The sequence below is a fragment of the Protomyctophum bolini genome (assembly GCF_963924005.1).
Source record: "Protomyctophum bolini genome assembly, chromosome: 24".
Classification (NCBI taxonomy): domain Eukaryota; kingdom Metazoa; phylum Chordata; class Actinopteri; order Myctophiformes; family Myctophidae; genus Protomyctophum; species Protomyctophum bolini.
In genome coordinates this window covers 22,286,035-22,305,833 of record NC_137885.1, presented here as the reverse complement: position 1 = coordinate 22,305,833, position 19,799 = coordinate 22,286,035, and the positions used below count along the sequence as shown (strand labels likewise).

The following is a 19,799-nucleotide window of genomic DNA, read 5'->3' as shown; positions in this document are numbered from 1 at the left end:
ATATTATTATGGACACCTCAGCTAGGAGCCACGTTGGTAAATATTATGTAAGAATAAAGTAAAAGGAAAACGTTAAGAAAAATGTGGTCGAAATGGGCCTGTCAATAAGTAATTTGTGTATAGATAAACCACATCAGAATATTTATAGACAAATGTGTAGAACAGTATTTCCCGTGGAATGTGTATGTGGCTCACAACCTCAGCCTGATGGCCTAAAAGTCAAATATCTCCCCCGAATCACAGGGAAATCCCTTTGGCTTAGTGGTTAAGATGTTGGCTTTCCACGTGGGAGACCCGGGTTTGAATCCTGGGCGTTACAATGGTGCTGTGACCCGGATTGGGTTTCTCCATGGGAGGAGGTCAAAAGGGGGGTGAGAGTAGCAGAGTAGCAGAGTGGCTTACAACTTCAACCTGATGGCCTAAAAGTCAAATATCTCCACCTGAATCACAGGGATAATTATCCCTTTGGCTTAGTAGTTAAGATGTTGGCTTTCCACATGGGAGAACCGGGTTCGAATCCTGGGCATTATGTACAGATATCTACACACAATATAAAGCAAAGTGTCCAGAAGAGAACATTCGCTACCATGTAGGTCTAGGACGCTATTATCAAACTGGATATAGGCCAGTTTCTCCTGTTCTTCAGAAAATAAGGTTAACCACTGGACATGGACTACTATCATCATCATCATCATCATCATCCTTCTCCTATTTTGTCCCCCAACCACACTTTTATCAATCATAATACATCATGACATTTCTACCGTCTCTTGCGCCATCTGGTGGCGTACTTCAGTCATGCGTCGAGGCTCAATGAGGAAGGAAGGAAGGAAGGGTTCGGCTCATGATGATCATCCATCCCGCAACAACAGCGCCATCTTTCCCCTCATGCGTGTTGTTGGACCACCACCACCACCACCACCACCTTCCGCACCGTGCCTAGGAACGGGTTAAGGAGCGGTGCATCAGCAGCCAGGGGGGAGACTGTGCGGGGTAGTATAGTGTCTCCACGCACGCACTGCACGCCACGCCACGCAGTGTGGCGGTACGTGGATCGATGCCTCGATCGATGCCATGATGATGAACAAATGAATTCGCGGGGAATCAAATATCGATTTCGCGAAGGAGAGAGCGTGCTGTGCTTTGAACCCGACCCGTGCAAAGCCAAAGTGTTGTACGACGCAAAGGTAACGAAAATAAACGTTTAATAGTGGATGGTTGTTGTTGTTTGTAAACGTTTTTTTTTAAACATGTAAAACATTTTTATTTACAACACTTTGGCCATGTGGTTGTTGTTATTGTTGTACTTGTTGTTGGGAGATGCGTGAGTGTGACTGTATAGTAGGAAATGGCATTTGAGGACACTTTGGTCGCGTGACGGGTGATAGCAGATTTACAAGCTCACAAGGCGTCGCTGTATAGATGCCTTGTGAGCTTGTAGACCTGCTATTACCGTCGCGCGACGCAGCATTAATTAATACAGGCAATTGTTTTTGTACTTTTGTCCAGTGGTGGAAAGTAACTAAGTATATTTACTTAAATACTGTACTTATAATAAGTACAAGTTTGAGGTAATTGTACTTTTCTTTCAATTCCCGATACTTTAAAAAAAAACTTTACTCGTCCATTACATGTCGAATCCAAATATTTAAGGTCTACTTTTACTATACAATTATTTGAAAACTTTATTACTTTACTTTGTAGATTAATTGTATACAAACATACATTAACCACTTTTTTTCGTCCATTTGAAAATAGCATCGCAACGCATTGTGAGCTTTTAGATCTGCTAGTTTCAAATAATTGTTATACATTTGCTTGACAACTTGTGAAATGGGACATATTCTGCACAATTAAATGGGAACTTTTAATTGTATTGTACTTTTAATTTCGGACTTGTAGCCTGGCTACTTGTAACAGAATATTAATACTTTCTCCACCACTTTGTCGCGCGAACCCCCCCCCCCCCCCTCCCCACAAAAAAAGTAATATCAAGTTAAAACTCGTCCCCCTGCTTCTCCATCACTTTTTTGTCGTTGTCAAAGTTTAAATGGATGTATTGTATCGAATCGATGTTGTTATTGTTGACACAGAGATATACAAACGTAAACATCGTAAACTTAAAAGAGGTTCGATTTAGCGTCAATATAATGTTTATTGTGGCATTAAACCCATTATTCTAGTTGCGTCAATAATATAATGTAATATTAGTCAGTGTCGTTGAGGCCGTGTTGTGTTGTGCGTTGCGGTGTGCTGCTGCGTTGTTGCTAACACAGAGATTTATGTTATAACTCTAGACAGTGTAGAGTTATAAATAAGGTTGCTATCTGCAATGTTGTTGTTGTCGTTCTGCTTCCGGGTGCGAATGGTTCAGAAGCCCGACCGTCCCGGCGGAGAGGAGCTCCTGATAAACGACACAGTAGCTGAGTAGCAGATCTATCTATCTATCTATCTATCTATCTATCTATCTATCTATCTATCTATCTATCTATCTATCAGACAAAAGCCAGAGTAGCACAAATTAAAGTCACGTTTCTATCAGCAATAATAATGATAAATATAAACATGCAACAATCAGCAATTATGCATAACTATTTCGACTTATTAAATAAAACAAAATCGACCATTTAAATACAATGCAATAAAATAACTAACATAATAACTATTCGAATGAATATATATATATATATATATATATATATATATATATATATATATATATATATATATATATATATATATATATATATATATATATATATATATAATTTATTCAGTATATTATTATTATTATGGGACAGGACAGAGAGCATCATTATGTCAGTGTCCACAGAGACTGACAAATCAATGCTTTGCTTGTAGACAGGCAGTCAGTGTTCCCAAAACAAACGCACCTCCTGAGTCCATTCAACGCGTCGCGGATGACCACAGAGAACAACAGTGTGTTTGGCCGCCTGTTAGCCTCTATATATCATAGTTATGTGTGTGTTTTAAGTGTGTTCATGCAATATTTATACTACAGTGCGTGTGTCGGGGTGTTAATGTCACTGTAATGCTACTGCATAGTGGCAATTGTGGCTCTAAGTGCCGCTATGTAAATGCTGCAGTTAGCATGGTAGCCTAGCATGCTAATGACTGTGGTTGTTAACACTGTGTTCTTGCCTTTGTACCACCGTTTCACGTTTAAATGCAGCTAGTGGCTAACTGACTGTAAGGTCGCTGAGTGACAAGGTCGTCGAACTTTGTGTTGATGTGATTCGTGGTCTTTGCTTGTGTTTTCATTGTGTGTATGAATGTGTTTGACATTTCTAGGTCACTGATGTCGTAATAAGTACAGACGAGCATGGAAGGAGGTTCCCAAAGTACCTGATTCACTTCAACGGATGGAACAGAAGGTATATATAATTATGCAGTTTTTTTTAATCCTGGGAAAATCCCAGCAGCCTTCCTGAGTCCAGAAACAGACAATGAAGTATAATGGTTCAAATGAGTGGGTCTCGACCTTTCAAGGACCCCCAGTTTGATATGCATTAGTCCACGAAAGGACCCCCATTTGATACAATTGTATATCTCTGGGACGCCAATCTGCACTATAAAATCCTAACTATGAATCCTAAAATCCTAACCCATAACGCCTCAATGACCAGACCCTACTTTGAGAATCACCGATTCAAATATCTATCATACATGCATGGCGATTACAATTAAAACATGACAAATAACTTTTTTTTTTAAATGTCAGTTGGGATCGATGGGCTGCAGAGGATCATGTGCTCAGGGATTCTGAGGAAAATCGTCGATTGCAACTTAAACTGGCACGCAAAGCAGAAGAGCGCATGTAAGTTATTTTGTCATTCCATGTCAGTTCAGTATTGCCTTTGGAAGAGTATTAACCTTACCTGGCAATAACTACTTTGATTGATTGATTGAAAATTTTATTTTATTTCACATTATGTAGAATGGGTACATTTCAAACGACGAAACCATGAAAAGACTTGTTTACATAAGGGTCCATGATTTTCAATTCATCATATAACAATTAAAGATTTACAAATATACATGTATAAATATTGGAAATCATCATATAAAAGTAATGGGAACGGTATGGGAAAAACTCTTTAAAACTCGGTAATACGGGGGCACAATCTTTTAATTTCAGCCATCCGTAGGTGCTCTTTGAGAGCAGTTTTGAAGGCTTATAGTGGCATAGGAGTGCAATTTATTTAATCCCTTGTTTGAGCCGAATCTGGGTTGCACGTGGTTTGTTGAACTCCCTCTGGTGTTGTGGACTTCGTTGATTGTAGGACCATTTACTTAAACGCAAAGAGGATGCTCCCAACTGCGACACATTGAGAGGTTGTAGATCGGCTATTTTCGGTTATTATTTCAAGATTAAAGCATTTTGATTTTAATTGGTCATACTAGTAATATGTTCAGAAGCATCTTCCATTAAAATCGGAATAGTCCCGGATATTTCATAAGAAAAAGGTTAAACAATATTACTAGTGTGGGTGGGGGACTCCTTTCACACTGTTTCACATTATGACTGGGTCATACTTTTTTTTTTTTCTAGTCGTGTGATTTCTTTTGAATCCGTGTATCATTAAATGAGATGGCAAATGAAACTGTCTGCAGGAAGAGAAAGGGATGGCGGAAGCGGCGTCATCGTCTGCCTGGTGTTAAATCTCCTCTGAAGACGGCGCTACCCAAAGAAGAAGACGACAGCGATGACACCAGTAAGACGCTTGCTCTCTTGTCTCTCTGTGTCTCACACACAAATAGAGCTGCAACTATTCTCCCAATTTCTTCTTCGAATTGTCAATTAATTTGATTACCCACGATTTACCCCTAAAACACGTGCAGACACGCACTCTGCGTCTGGACTGTCCCTAGGTGTGATATCGTCTTCAGACAGCAGTGACGAGGGCGATTCAGATTCCTCACAGACCGGGGAGAGCGACTTCTCTGACCTGACGAAAATGGTAAAGTGGAGCGATCACTCTTCAGACGCCATACCAGATTGGTGCAAACCAGTCACAGACGAGGTTTGCTTGGAACACTTCATATGCAATATGTTTGATTGTATAGGCATTCAGGCAAATCACTTCTATCACCATCTTTCACTTGCTGCGCCATATCAAATCTTTTGTATTCCCCCCCCCCCATTTTTTTTATCAAACTCACTTGAATTTCTTTCCTATATTTTGTCTTCCCCAATATTATTTTTCTACAAATAATTTTCCTAATCGTTTCCTTTATATTATCATCATTACGGTATTATTATTAAGAACATTTGTGTAATGACCAATTATAAAACAAATTAATAATTTTCTTTTTTCGGAGAAATTATATTTTGCCCTAAATTGTAACCAGCCAATCAAATGGTATCTTACGCGTTTTTGAATATTCAATTGATCAATCAATCAATCAATCAATCAATCGAAAGACCCTGTATTCACGGAAGGCGCAGGTTGCACAGATCAGTGGTTGCTGTGTAAAAACGAGTGTTGTGTTTGTGCGCGTGCATTGTCTCTGCCAGAGGGTGGAGCCGGCGGAAACAGAGTCCCACGACGAGGCTAGGGAGAGCGAGGAGAAGGCCGTTCACATCGACCTCGACATCCCCGACATCCTGAAGAAGAAGCTGGAGGATGACTGCTTCTACATCAACAAGAGGAAAAAGGTACGCCAATGTGCCTGACCAATAGGCCTGTCACAAAGTGTTGCTGTCAGACAGAAACGATACACACACATGTATTCGCGACCTTATGCTTTCGGTCATGACCCACACTTCATGACCATAGGTGAGAGTAGGAACGAAGATTGCTCGGTAGACGGAGAGCTTTGCCTTCTGGCTCAACTCTCTTTTCCTCACAACAGTGCGGTACAGCGACTGCAATTCTGCCCCTGCCGTTCCGATTCTCCGGCTGATCTCCTTCTCCGTCCTCCCCTCACTCGTGAACAAGACCCCGAGATACTTGGGGTAATGCCTCATTCCCAATCCCTACCCGGACTGCACAATCCACCAGTTTCCTGCTGAGAACCATGGCCTCAGATTTGGATACGCTGATCCTCATCCCAGCCGCCGTATACTCGGCTGTGAACCGGTCCAGTGAGAACTGAAGGTTTTGGACAGATGATGCCATCAGGACAACATCATCTGCAAAAAGCAGTGATTCAACCCTTCAATCAATTCAATCTTTAACTCTTGAGAGCATAAGATGAAGAGTGGTTATTTTGATCAATGCATGTTGTCTCTCCTATGATGCCACATCATAGACATGGAATTGTGGACAATATCTTATCCAACGACAACAAAATATTCTTAATTTTAGGTCTGAGAGGGTAAACCTCCTCAAATGATATTAAAAGGGTTGACTGACCGGTACGCGGCACATTTGCCACTGGTACGCGAAAAGGGACCAGCCATAAATCTATACCTTGGTGCGTACCTTGGTAGCATGAAGATACCAAGAAGTCGTCAGTGATGTCACTGAGACTGACTGTGGTTTATAAACGGCTTCGAGTCCTTGCTACTTCCGTGTTGCATAGCATAACTGTGACATCACTGTCGAATCCTTGGTATTTTTACCATTCACGTGTGTTCAGCGAGCAGCAGCGTAACAAGAGCTGTAGCCTATTTTGTCACGCTAATGAAACTATCGGAAGATAACCCAGGTAAAGTAATGTCACTCTGCAAGTTTAACTAAAGTTTTCTACCTGTCCAAAATCATTTCTGAAAACAACACAGATAGGCCTAACATTTTCTTTAAAAAAAAGAATCATACTATCCATGTTGATATAACACCATTTATGTCAATGCTCTAACGTCATGTTGTGATATAATCATATAGCAGCAGGTAGCCTAGTTGTTGATTGCAGTCAACTGTCTTCCGTTTTTTGGTAAGATGATGTGAGACCCCCCTCCCCCTCTTCACACACACACACACACACACATGCTGGTCCGCGAACATTTTATGAATTGTCAGCCGGTCCGTAGTAATAGAAAGGTTGGAAACCCCTGATTTAGACTACATGATCTGTGATCCTCTCTCCGTTTCTCCCGTCTGTCCAGCTGGTGATGGTCCCGTGTCAGACCAACGTGGTACATATCCTGGAGTCGTACGTGAAACACTTTGCCATCAACAAAGCCTTCATGGTCAACGAGAGGTACCGAAGACACCAGAACGCCACCCAGAACAATGTGGCGCCGCAGCCCGTCGCTCCAGAGAGGAAGTGAGTCTGTAGGAATTAAAACCCCAGCTCAAGCTTAGCTTGTAGATTGGCTATTTTCACAATGTTTGACTCCTTCATATAGTATATTTGGCATATATTTGGTATAGTTATTTTATATATATTGTTGGTTGCTATTGATGCAGTAATGGTATTTTTCCTTTCTTTCTTTCTAATTGTTATTAAATTTATGATATTTTTAAAAAGTCCTTGAATTGTCACTTTTGTCACATTGTCACTGTCATCTGGGGACCCCCCACCAAGATCATGTGGGGACCCACGAACCACTGTGCCATCTCACTCACTAGCCATTCTGTTTAGTTTCTGTCCTTTCTCCTTCAGCGAGGAGCTGTGTAAGGAGATGGTGGACGGCCTGCGCATCACGTTCGACTTCACTCTGCCCATGATCCTCCTCTACCCGTGCGAGCAGGCCCAGTTCAAGAAGGTCAGCTCCTCCCGGCTCTTCCTGGCGGTCAACGACAGCTCGCCCTGCGCCACAATGTAAGCCACGGCTAGAAAGAACCCTCTCCCCACAAGATTCAACAAATGTCTTCTAAATCATGACAGTTTTCTGAAAAACCTATGTTGCTATATGAGTGGTTCTCAAACTTTTTCATGTCAACGACAAGGACCCCCCAAATTATATGTAATTGGCCGCCAACCCCCATCTGAAAATGATGTTCCAGTGACCACCCCAGAAGCAAAGATGAGAGTTAAAAACGTTTGCGGTGAAAGAATATATATTAAAATGTTTGCACGTTTTCACGAATATTCGTGCGTGACACAGCTAACTGGCCTCTGTCGCCACATTGTGGCAGTCAATTGGTTAATTTGCAAGTCTGCACAATTAGACAATGTAGTTTTGATGGTTTGTCTGTTATCTCTCCTAATGTTACCAACATCAATACACAAAACGCTATCCAACGACAACTAAAACATTCTTCGGTCTGAGAGGCAAAATCTCATCAAATGGTATTTCGTGGCTCAAATGCCCAATAAATAATGGGCCTTGACATGAAAAAGGTTGAAAACCACTGAAGTAGAACTATAAAATATTGAGAAAATAACTCTCTCTCTCGGTCTTCCTTGCCATAGCGCCCAGCACGCCCCCCAGCGAGAGCGCAGCCCCAGCCCGCCAGGCCACAACCCCCCCACCCCGCAGTCCACTGACAGCCAGCCGGCGCTGAGCGACGTCTCCACCACCACCACCCCCACCACCACAGCCGGCCCCCCGCTGACCACCCCCAAGCGCCGGCGCCACCCTGACGCCGACTGCATGTCGCAGCCCCCCCGACGCTCCACCCGGAACGCCTTCGGGAGCGCGGCCGAGGGAAGCAGCGGAGGTGAGCGTCGTGTTTTTCTTTTCGTCGTCGCTGTCAGGCATTTAGTGAAGTCGTCTAAGACTAGACTAGGACTAAAACATTTCAGAAGACTTAATAGGACTAACACTAAATGGTGTGTTATTCAAAAGTCTAAGACTAAACCCAAATCGGCTGAAACAAAATGAACACTGCGTCCTACTTGATCGCACTACAGCGTAACACAAACGCATACAATGTAGCAAATGTGTGCAAGCCGAAGCTTGGCACGTTTTGAGCTTGTCGAACTGCTACTTTTGCTGCTTTTCAAGAGACTTTACAGTTGCTGAACAAGCAAGAGCTTCAACCTTTTCAGTGACACTGTGCTTCTATAGCGGGCTTTTAGTAAAGTAATGTTTGTAACGAGAGTCCTGCTGGTTGTCTAGGTGGAGGCAGGAGCACAGCAGCGTCTCCGCAGCCCAAACGCCGCATGGTGGACAACACATCCCAGCCCAAGTTCTTCCTCAATCTGGACAGGAGTAAGCTCATCTCCTTTAACCACATGGATTTAAAGTTCTCAGTCCTGTCATTTTGGATCGGAACCCAAATGACTGGACTGAGATTGGATACATGTTGCACAGCGATAATAGCCAAAAATGGTTGTGACGCTTTGAGAGATTTAAGATAGGCTATTTTCGGTTATTTTAAGATTAGAGCATTTGAAGTGGTCAAAACTAGCAACATTATTCAGAAGCATAAAATCTTAATCTTCTCGGATATTTCATATGCAAGCAAAGGTTAAAGCCTCAATCTGTGATTTCTTCACCTGGTTGGCAGTATGTAGAACAGCAGGAACATTAAAACATCTTCATTTTATGCTTAAGTTTCACAAATCTTTTAGTTACACCGCTCATTCATACCTTTTCAGCCGTGAGCTTATTTTGCTTTAATCACTGTTTGCACAAAATAACGGCATGTTGCTTTTCGTCTGCGGTTTAGGAAAAAAAATAATACAAAAACATGCCACCTCATATGTTCTATACTTGAGGAGAACTGAAATTCATCCATAGTTGAAAAATGTACATCTTTCAGACAGTTTGTCATACTGTTTCAGGCCACTAGATGGCATCATGTACCATGTGGTCAAATACCAAGTGCTGAGTAAAGGAGCTCTTGGCTGACATTCTTGTATTCACCTTATCCCACCAGTTAGTGTTGTAGCAGTTTACTTAGAATAAGCGACTCTGCACACTGCAAGGTAGCTGCTTCCAGGGATTAACCCACCTGTGTCACTTTAGATTTTACCGATACTGTATATATTATTTTAGGATTTAGAACAGTCATCCCAGCTTAGAAAGAGGTTCAAAGTAAAAATATTTAGGACAACCGTTGAGCCGATGCTACTCTATCGCTCTGAGACATACATTTGAGAAACGCCTGGATGACACTTGCACCCACCTTCTAATGAGAGTGCAAAATCTCTCTTGGAAGAGACCCATCGACGTTTCTATCTTTCCAGCATTGTTTCTTTGCATTAATGTGCATTATTCGTTCCTCTGTTTTCTTCTCTCCGACTTGGCAGAGACTCCGGTGCACAGTGGCTCATCCTCCCCATTGCCCCTGACGCCTTGCAAGGACAGGGGAGGTCCATTCTACGGCCTGGAGAGCCGCAGGAACAATGAACTTAATGAGGTGATGCATATTATCCTGCCTTCACTCCCCCCAGATTGAAATGATACACTTTGATAAATGATCATGTCTGAACAAGAAACAACCAGTCTTCTTAGCCATGTATGTATGATGTGTGTATATAATGTGTATATTCAACTTCAATGAAATGTGTCATATTAGAACGGGGATATTCAATTACGATTTTGGCTTTCAACAATTATGAAAACAAGATAATTGAGATAAGGAAAGGCACAAGTGAGGAAAAGTGATTTAAACACCATTCGCATATCCTGACCTGACCACATCCGTCATACCTCAGCTATTGGTTTGCTGTGTTTCTCCGCAGCCGAACGAATCTGCACGCCACTTCGATTACGGCGATTATGATGAAACATCAACTTGATTAAAATCAAACATCAAACGGACCGTATTCTAGTGGTTGTTTTCTACTAAAGGCTCTACTTGATCACACCACAGTGTCGCAGAAAAGTAGCAGAGTCCACAAGCTCAAAATGCTGTGCCAAGTGACACATTTCAAGCTTGTAGATCTGCTATATTTTCCCTATTCTTTTTATTTGAATCCTGAAAAAGTAACGTATGAGGTTTCTCTTTTTTCGGTCATGCCTTCACGTTCCTTCTTCAGCGATCCTAGACATGTTTCGTGCATGCGCACTGCCGTTCACTTCCTTGTTTACAGCCCGACTAAACTGTCTCTTCTCTCTAAATCTATGGCGCTCTCCATTGTTTTGATCAAAATGGCAATGTTCTGTCCTCATTTCTGACTTAACCTAGCATCTCGTTTGGAATAAAAACGCTTCTAGAGAGACTTTAGATGTGACAGCGCGAGGTAGTAATGGAAGCTTCAAGCTTATGCCTCCTGCTTTTGGGGGGTAATGGAAGGCGGGGCTTTTCAGAGTAAATTCTGCCTCTGCTTGGCACTTTAGCGCCTTTTTATCATGAGAGATTCCCTGGCAAAAGAAGTGTTAAGGAGGCCTGTTCTTGTGTGCGTGTCATTCCTCTCCTCGACCGAGGAGTTGTTTACGCCCCTAGTTAATTTGATAATCTCATTATGATTATCATTTTCGCCACAATCGTGCAGCTGTAGATCGAGCCAAGATGATGGAGAGAGAAAGAGGGCCTTTGGCCATAATGCTGTGTTGTCTGCACCACAAGGCAATGAGACCAATTTGTATAATAATCCGCAATTTTAATACAAAATGGCCTGTGGCTAAACGATAAAGGAGCCAAAATCCCATAAATCAAAACAGAAAAGTTCCAGAAAATCCACTGTTAAATTATATATTTGGTTTTGTTTCCAAAGTTAGAGTAATTGTGTTAAATGATCATGATCTCAATATCGACCAAAATAAATATAGTTTTTATGCCGAAAATTAAGCAGACCTATTACAACATATAAAAGTGAGGCTTTTAACATACCTAAAGTTTTTGGTATAAAAATGATCATATGGATTCAATTAATTTCTGCTGTGTTTTTGGTTCCATTGACCAGGTCCTGAGCTGGAGACTGACTCCTGACAACTATCCTCTGACTGACCAGCCCCCACCACCTTCCTACCTGTATGGATCTCAACACCTCCTAAGGCTGTTTGGTCAGTCACACTAACGTTTTACATCCATATCACTGACTGCTAAATGACGTCTTTAGAATTAATAATAATAATTTCAACTAACTAAAGAATGGAATACACACTTAACCCCCCTCCCACGATGGAAGTAGATTTGGTGTTTACATAGTCATAGAACAAAACATTCTGTGTGTCTTGAAAGAGTAAGAACCCTCAAAAATATAAAACTAAAGGGATTGTTCGGCGGACTTCTCCACGTATCTTGTAAAGCTTTAGTGTGGTACTATCGTTGTGGTGTTGCTTGTCTGCAATGGCATTATTTTTCCGTGTTCATTGGCTTGGCAAGAATTCAAGGTCAGAAGATTTTTTAAGAGCACTGGTTCCTAAACACCACATTTTTATGGGTCCCTTTATTTTTTTGTTTCCTACATTTTCAAAAATAATTTCCATGAAAGCAGACAAAAATAGCCGATCTACAAGCTTGCAACGCGCCGCAAAGTGATGTGTTGTGTGCTTGTAGATCTGCTATTTTTTACTAGTTTGGGTCCTGGGGAGACATAAGATTTTGGGTCATGGGCTAAAGGTTTGGGAACCACTGAACAAGAGGCTCACTTTTGTCTTTGTTTCCAGTGAAACTTCCAGAGATCCTGGGCAAGATGAACCTCCCTGAGAAGAACCTCAGAGCTCTGACCAAACACCTGGAGCTGTTCCTCCGGTAAGTAATGGATACTAGGGATGGGAATTATCCATTCATTCATTAATTGATAACTTTATTGATCGATTACTTGATAAGCAGCGTTTAAAAAAGGAAAAAATAAATAATCGGAGAATCTCAATTTCCCTCAATGTCAAACATTAAAATTAAAATTTCTTCTGATATATACAGATATAAGAAGAATACAAAAGGCATATCAAATATTCGTTTGACCTTTTGAGATACAGGGCCAGGCAATGGCATCTTTGTATGAGATGAAAACAATTAAATGAAAAGTGCACTGTCTTGTCTGCCACATTTCTGTGGCTACCAAGGTGGGGGGACTTTAAACCGGCCCACAGAAAACTGCCCAATGATGGAACCGCAGAATTTTCAATTCTTAATAATTGAAGAAGAAACGATCCACTAACTATTACGTTTTCTAATGGATTAATGGATACGTTTGATTATTGTGATTTTTATATTTTCGGCTACCTCATCTCAAGTGGAACGCGTTTAAGGAAGTAGTGGTGTCAGTTTTAAGGAACTCTGTTCGATAAAAATTAAAAAACATTATTGCTGCCTGGGACCCCGATCTACACTGTCAAATTCTCCCGTGTTACAGAGCTCTATGGCCATTTTGAGAAGCGGCTTGGTAAACGGTTTGACTAGCCCTCGCTCAAGGTAGATGCTGAGCTATAAAGAAATGTTAGGAGTCAGTCTTTGTCTCTTTATATGCTTAATATACTTGTAGATTAAATTACCATGAGATTTTGCCGTTCAGAAGGGGACAAGCCGTTCCAAGGTTAAAAAACCATAAGACGTTGCTTATTGTTTTCCTTCTCAACTCTGCTAAACGACGTCTCGGTTGAAAAAGCACAGAACTGCTTAACATCTCAGTTCATTAAATGAACATTGACGCTATGGTCAGAGCGTCGTCACTCACCGCAGTGTTAGCAGGCCGGGCCTCTAGGGAATTCCTCATCGCTAACGGGGCCTTCTGTTGCACGCATCGATCAATTGACTGACTGACAAGCCACACGTGCATGCATAATGTATATGCAGTGCACATGGGCTGGGATCCCATGGTAATTCTGACAGAGCATTAGTCCGACATGCGGGAACAACTGTCGGACTAGTGCTCCCGTGCTTGTGCTTGTGGTTATGGTTAGGTTAGGTACTTAGGGTTTGAGGTAGGTTGTTGGTCTAATGACTGTCGGACCAATTATAGCGTCGGAACTAAAGCCTCTACTCTACCCCATGGGCTGGGAGTGGGACTACCAGCGCTATATCTTTACCGTACATTAAAACACACAGTTGTACATATTTCGTCTTAATGAAAAATTGTGCTCAGCAAACGGCATGGATGCTTTTGTCTTCGGCAGTTTGTCACGCCTGTATCATGTAGTATTGCATCTCCATCTTCATGAAGAGTTGTAGACCAAGAGTTTCCAAACTCTTCAGGTCGTGACCGTATGAGTTGAGGCATTACAAGCTCACAACGGCTCAAAATGTGAGGAGCTGTGAGCTTGTTGATCGGCTATTTTCAAAATACATATTTCTTCTTTAATATTTGGCCAATATGCATATTTCGTTGGTTATTTTTGGTGTTTAAAAGGCTTAGCTTGACACTTTAGAAATCTCTCTCTCTCTCTTGCTCTCTCTCTGTGTGACATTGCTATTTAAACTGCAAAGGAAGAGAAAAGAGCGACTGAAAAAAGCAATGGAAGTTGTCAAGAAAAAGCAACATGAAGCAAAATGGGTTAAGGAAAACGACTTAAGGATATGTGTGATGGATATGTGTCGAAAGGAGAGAGATGAGTGAGCTGTTAGACAAGCAGCTGAGTCTAATCTCTAAATCCTCCCTGGCGATCTTCAGTTTAGCCGGTCCCTAACCGAGGGGATTTAGCTGTGTTCCTTCTCTAATCAAACACTTGCAGCACCTCATCAGGCCACTGTGGGGCACTGTGTAGCAGCAGGACTGCCCTTGATTGTGGAACTGGGAAAACGAGTTATTTGAAATTAACAATAATAAAGGGGCAGCAATGTGCGTCTGATGGAATATGTTCAAGGGCAATTCTTCACTAATGGAAAAAATTCAATATTTTTACCAATTTAGAGATGCGAGGGTTAATATGGTTTACATACACTTTAAATTTTAAATTGTGACGTTATCAAGCATAAAAATCAAGTATACATTACCCAAAAAGAAATGCATGTATTTAATTCAGTCTGACTAGATCAGGGATAAAACCGCACCAAATCGATTCCTGGTTGACCCTACAGAAATCCAATATGATATCTCTTAACTTCATTTTGTTTATGGTCCAGTCGCCCCTGTCCACGTTTCCTCAGTCGCTTACACAGCAAATGGGACATTCTTGAAGACGAGGCTGCACACAATGCAGGTGTGGCCACTTGGCCCGTGGTTTGCGTTTCCGTGGTTTGCGTTCATGTCACACGCTTGAGATCAGCCGCGCAGCACATCGTGAGACAAGGTCGCAGAGCAGGCAGAAAACGGATTGACGTTGCAGTCCAAGTGACCCCAACTGAAGTGCATGCTTGGGACAGTTGATATCTCTTGCTCTCTCTCTCGTACTCCCTTTCTTTGCAAGAATGAAAGATGAAGTGTGTGTGTGTGTGTGTGTGTGTGTGTGTGTGTGTCTGTGCGCGCATGAGTGTGTGCTCCTTTTTCTATTGGTGTACAGTCCATATGCCCACAACAGTATTTCTCATCCCACAGCCCTATAGATAATTCCTCATTGCCATCCGCCAGAAGGCCTAATGGGAAAACTGGCACACACTTTTATGCCTTTCCAGACTAAGACTTTTATTCTTCTTTTTTTTTTTTTGCCAAGCTGAATTCACCATATAATGAACCATAGGCATTGCTACAGGGTATTTGCATGCATGAAGTGAGTGGCAAAGTGAGTTTAACGTCGTTAAACGCAATCTGATAGGATTCTCTGTTTGGATGTATGGGCTGTCAAGGCCAGAAAGTAGTTTTTGGCCACTCGGTAGGTGTTCCCGCATAACTTCCGGGTACGATGATGATCTCATGCGTATACCATCTATTCTGGGGGCAAGCATCGCGGTGTCTTGTGTGAGCTTGTAGATGGGCTATTTCTCAGCTTTCCCGCTATTTAAAGGGCCATTTTACCATTTTTGCAACCAGATCTTATCTTATTTTAATGATGTTTGGGAGACAAGAAACACTTGTTTTATGTGGGTGTCTGTGATGTCATGGACACCTAGTGTACTAGTGTAGAGCCCTAGGGGACGCCGGTCAACTAAGTATATAGGGTTTAAGTGTATAACCTCCCCAGCTTTAGTTGCTAAAGCTGTGTGGAAGCAATTGGAGTGAAAAACAACTTGATTTGTCGTTCGTCGTTTAGGTTTGTTAGCAGGCATTCTTGCTCTGCTATTGTAGCACAACTGCATTTTGAAATCAGACATGGATTATTACATAATCGCGTAATCAGTTTTTTTTTTTAGATAAACACAATTATTTTGCATAATCATAATCGTTTCCATGTTAAAAAATGTTTTTACATTTGACAAAAATTGCAGAAATAGTATAAAGTATAAAATTATTAAATGTGTCCGTAAATTCCTAAACACCAAACGGAAATGAAAAAATGTATTCATTACGTCAAAACAATATTATATCGTTAATCACAATTATGTGTGTGACAGACCGAGTCAGAGATTTCTCATCTGCCAACATGATACTTTGGGCAGAATCTGGCATATTCACAGAATAGAAGTAGAAGTCCCTGCTAAATAAACAAATAAATACAGTACATTGCAGGAATATGTTTTGTTTAAGCATTTAGTTGTCATCAGTCACCTAGAAATCCAGCATGACCTGAAGTTGTGCTTTACACAGAAGGGTCGCATTGTTTGTCAATAAGGCACCAGATAATTTATTAATTTCTCCTCTGATGAGGACAATGTGTTTGCATTGAGAGATTAGGAGGCATGGTGGAGCTAAAATGAGATGGCAAGATTTAGCCGAGTACTTGGGTACTAAGAAGATCTGGATTAGTTATCCCCCGCTACTGATTAGGTGGAACGGGCTGAGGGATCGCTCTTCCCCACCACACACACACACACACACACACACACACACACACACACACACGCACACACGCACACGCACTCACTTCTCTCACTCTGTCACCCAGTGGCATGTTCATTCCTTCTCCTGTTCTTGTAGCTCGGTAGTAGTAAGGTGAAGGATGCAGGAGCATGTCTCCCCTGTCAGAGGTCGAGGGCTGTCGAAGGGGTTTTTCCACAACCATGGCGGTCGAGGCAGGCGATTGAATGGCGGTTGAGGCGCAACAAGCCGTAGCTTGACAAAACCGCTGCAGTGGTGTTTGCCTTTCGCACGGGCTTTAAATGCCCGTTGTCACATTATGGTTTCACAATTCCCCACTGTCTTGTTTCTCCTCTGCTCCTTCCTCCTGTTCGGTATATTTTTTTATTTGTTTTATCTCTCTCTCTCAGGTTTCTTGCAGAGTTCCACGAGGACTTTTTCCCCGAGTCGGCATACGTATCGGCGTCGGAGGCGCACTACAACATGAAACAGCCCAGGCCTATTTACTGAAGCTGACCCCCCCCCCCCCCCCACTACTTTCCTTGTTAAACTCCCCACTTCCCGTCCCTAAACTGGGTTACTTGAAGGAGAAAAAGCTCATCTTATGCTGATGCTGTCCTGCTATCGCCTCCTGCTGTGCTGCGTCCTGCTTTGTCTGCTCAGCACGCACGCTCTGCTTTAGTGCTCCAGCTTTTACCCCTCGCACCGCAGTGTTCTGCTCAGCTGTTTAAAAAATATCACAACCGTGTGAACTGAGTGTGAACACCCCCCCCCCCCCCCTCTCTCTCTATCATTAGCAGGCAACAGTGCAGCACTCTCTGTTTCTGGCACAACAGCGCCCCCTACTGGTGCTCATTAACCAACACATAGGCGGACACATAGGTGACACATAGTTGAAACGGACACATAGGTGAACACGGACATAGCTGTTCCTTGGAGTGGTTGCACCACTCAAAAAGTTAGAAAAGAGCCCCAATTGTTGGCGACGTTTTTTTATACTTTAATTGTGTGTGTGTGTGTGTGTGTGTGAGAGCTTGTAGATGGCTTGTAGATCTGCAATTTTTCGTTGCACCACAATTATCGTATTGGGCTGCATCAGCCTGATCTATCCCCAAGGCCCGGCCTCCCAAAGTTAGAATTATTTATGACTCAGATGAGTCGTTGACTAATTAGGCAACTGGTCTCCGGGGTAGTTTGGAATTTATCCATCTTCAAATGTCAGACAAACGACCAGTTCTAAGTCTTCAGTCTTCCAAGTTTCCAAACTTCCCTGCTGCCAAACATCACTTCCTGATATGGCCATGCACTGACCCTCACACATGAGCAAGACCAAAGCTCATCCTTCTTGACTAACCCATCCCTTCCCAAACCCTTGTGCTGAATCAGCTTCATGGAAGTGGACCATGGTCCGATGGTCGTCAGGGGCTTGTCCTCGACTCCTTCCCCAGTCGGAAGTGATCGACTGTATGGACGCTCCTGGTGGGCCGACGCTCAAATGGTGTTTTTTCCGCCGACCCGTTGGGAAGGCTAACCCCAGCTGTGCTTTACCCGCAAACTCCTCTTGCTTAGTGACTTCAGTGATAATGTTAGTGTTCTGCCCAGCCAGCGATGTATCTGGAGATCCTGAAAAGAGAGAGTTCCTGTACGGGAGAGACTGCCTATACCCTGCTATGCATAGCTAAATTAACTCACTCTTTTAGAGCTTTGTTTTCTGTCCATCAGCTACACCATGCAATAGTTGTCTTGAAGACTTTCGTTGATACGTTGTTTCTAATTAGATATTTCTACCTATTTGCGCTTCTGTCGGTCTGTTCACAACCCTGTTTAATGTAATGTGTCATGATCAAATACCTGCATTTCTTCTTGTTGGAAGAGCTTCTGGGTTTCCCTTTCCCTTTGTACATCAACCATCACAACGTGCGGATGACAGGAATTGGCAAGTTGTGCAAAAAATAATCAGTTGAACCCCCCCCCCCACACACACCCCTGTTTTATAGTGGTAACGAGAACCCACAGTGCGTTTGCATTTTAACTACTGCTCTGATGTCGTGTTGATTAGATCAGTTTTTTACTGCACAGGACATGCAGTATGAGTGCATGGAGTGCATTTTGTTTAGTCCCCACTTGACCTCCAAATGTACATTAGACGCAGGTTTGTGGGTGGAACAATGATTTATCTCAATTCTAAGATGCTGCTAGTCATCACATAATTTTTGTATTTTTTTTTTAAGTTTACGGAAATTTAAATCTGGCCGTTTTCAAATAAGTGTAAGTCAAACAGTAAATGGTGGGGGATAATGGGAACCTATTTCTCCTCTGATTTATTGGATCCCTCCACATTGTCGATGTGTAGCGCTTCAGCATCCAGTAATTCACTTACATGACCTTTTTACACAGATCATACAGTAGGTGTTGAATCAGCTATTCATGCTTTTAGGTAGCCTCTTACCAGCTTGTATCAACTTGGTATCGCCCAATTCATCATAACACCCGTAGATACAGAAGTGTCTCTATGTTTACATCTTTTCAACAGCGACCAGGCTATTGGTATTGTATGCAAGTCCTGTTAAAGTGGTACTTTGTATTATGTTCTGTTATTTTCTCCCGTTTATTTTCTTGCCCTTTTCTTGTTTGTTTTGCCATCATCGCATTTGAATAAAGGGTTGTTGTTTTTCCAAAGGTTGTCATCTTATTTCCGGTGCATATCTACCAAAATGTAAATGTTCCTTCCTTAACTACAGGATGGGCCCGCACACCATTCTGTTGGTAAAAAGTTTCGATCTTGATAGATCTTCATCAGGTCAGTATACAGTTGCACACATGTTTCACCACTTTTATCCATTCCCCATAATTGCCTTATTGGCCCTGCACCCACTGTCGAGGTGTGTGTAAATAAGTATGCTCCTTCCGTAATGTAACCCTAATGGTATCATGGCAGACATGGATCAACCATAAATGCTCCGTTTACTGGGCTTGTAGAGTAGGCTATTTGCATTTTTTATTTTTTCTGTTGCTGCGGAACGCCAAACCCCACTTTGAGAACCACTGCTCTTATCTATGAAACTCGCTCTCATCTTGTGTAGCCAGTTTGTTTTATTTATTTTTTGATGTTTTGTTATAATTTAAGCGAGATCTGTGTCCTTCATTTGGGGGTGGTGGCTACATAAAAAGCGAGCCTAGTGCTGGCGATCTTGGTGCAAATACATTAATGCATTCTATTC

The 19,799-nt window shown here is 42.2% G+C and overlaps 1 protein-coding gene across 6 annotated transcripts; it reads left to right on the top strand.

The window, feature by feature from the left end:
- Nucleotides 1–840: 840 nt before the first annotated feature.
- On the top strand, nt 841–19,165 carry LOC308311993 (MSL complex subunit 3-like). Of its 6 annotated transcripts, none has more exons than XM_080758826.1 (14): nt 842–1,187; nt 3,313–3,395; nt 3,743–3,838; nt 4,636–4,736; nt 4,864–5,045; nt 5,540–5,680; nt 7,073–7,233; nt 7,573–7,731; nt 8,326–8,573; nt 8,975–9,067; nt 10,111–10,220; nt 11,710–11,809; nt 12,416–12,500; nt 16,989–19,165. In XM_080758826.1, the coding sequence occupies exons 1-14, from the start codon at nt 1,089–1,091 to the stop codon at nt 17,086–17,088; spliced, it is 1,758 nt and encodes a 585-aa protein (XP_080614952.1). In that variant the 5' UTR covers nt 842–1,088; the 3' UTR covers nt 17,089–19,165. The 6 variants fall into 6 exon arrangements, with proteins under 6 accessions (XP_080614955.1, XP_080614952.1, XP_080614951.1 ...); XM_080758825.1 differs by having other exon boundaries at nt 843–1,187; nt 7,552–7,731; XM_080758828.1 differs by having other exon boundaries at nt 845–1,187; nt 4,864–4,982.
- Nucleotides 19,166–19,799: the final 634 nt, after the last annotated feature.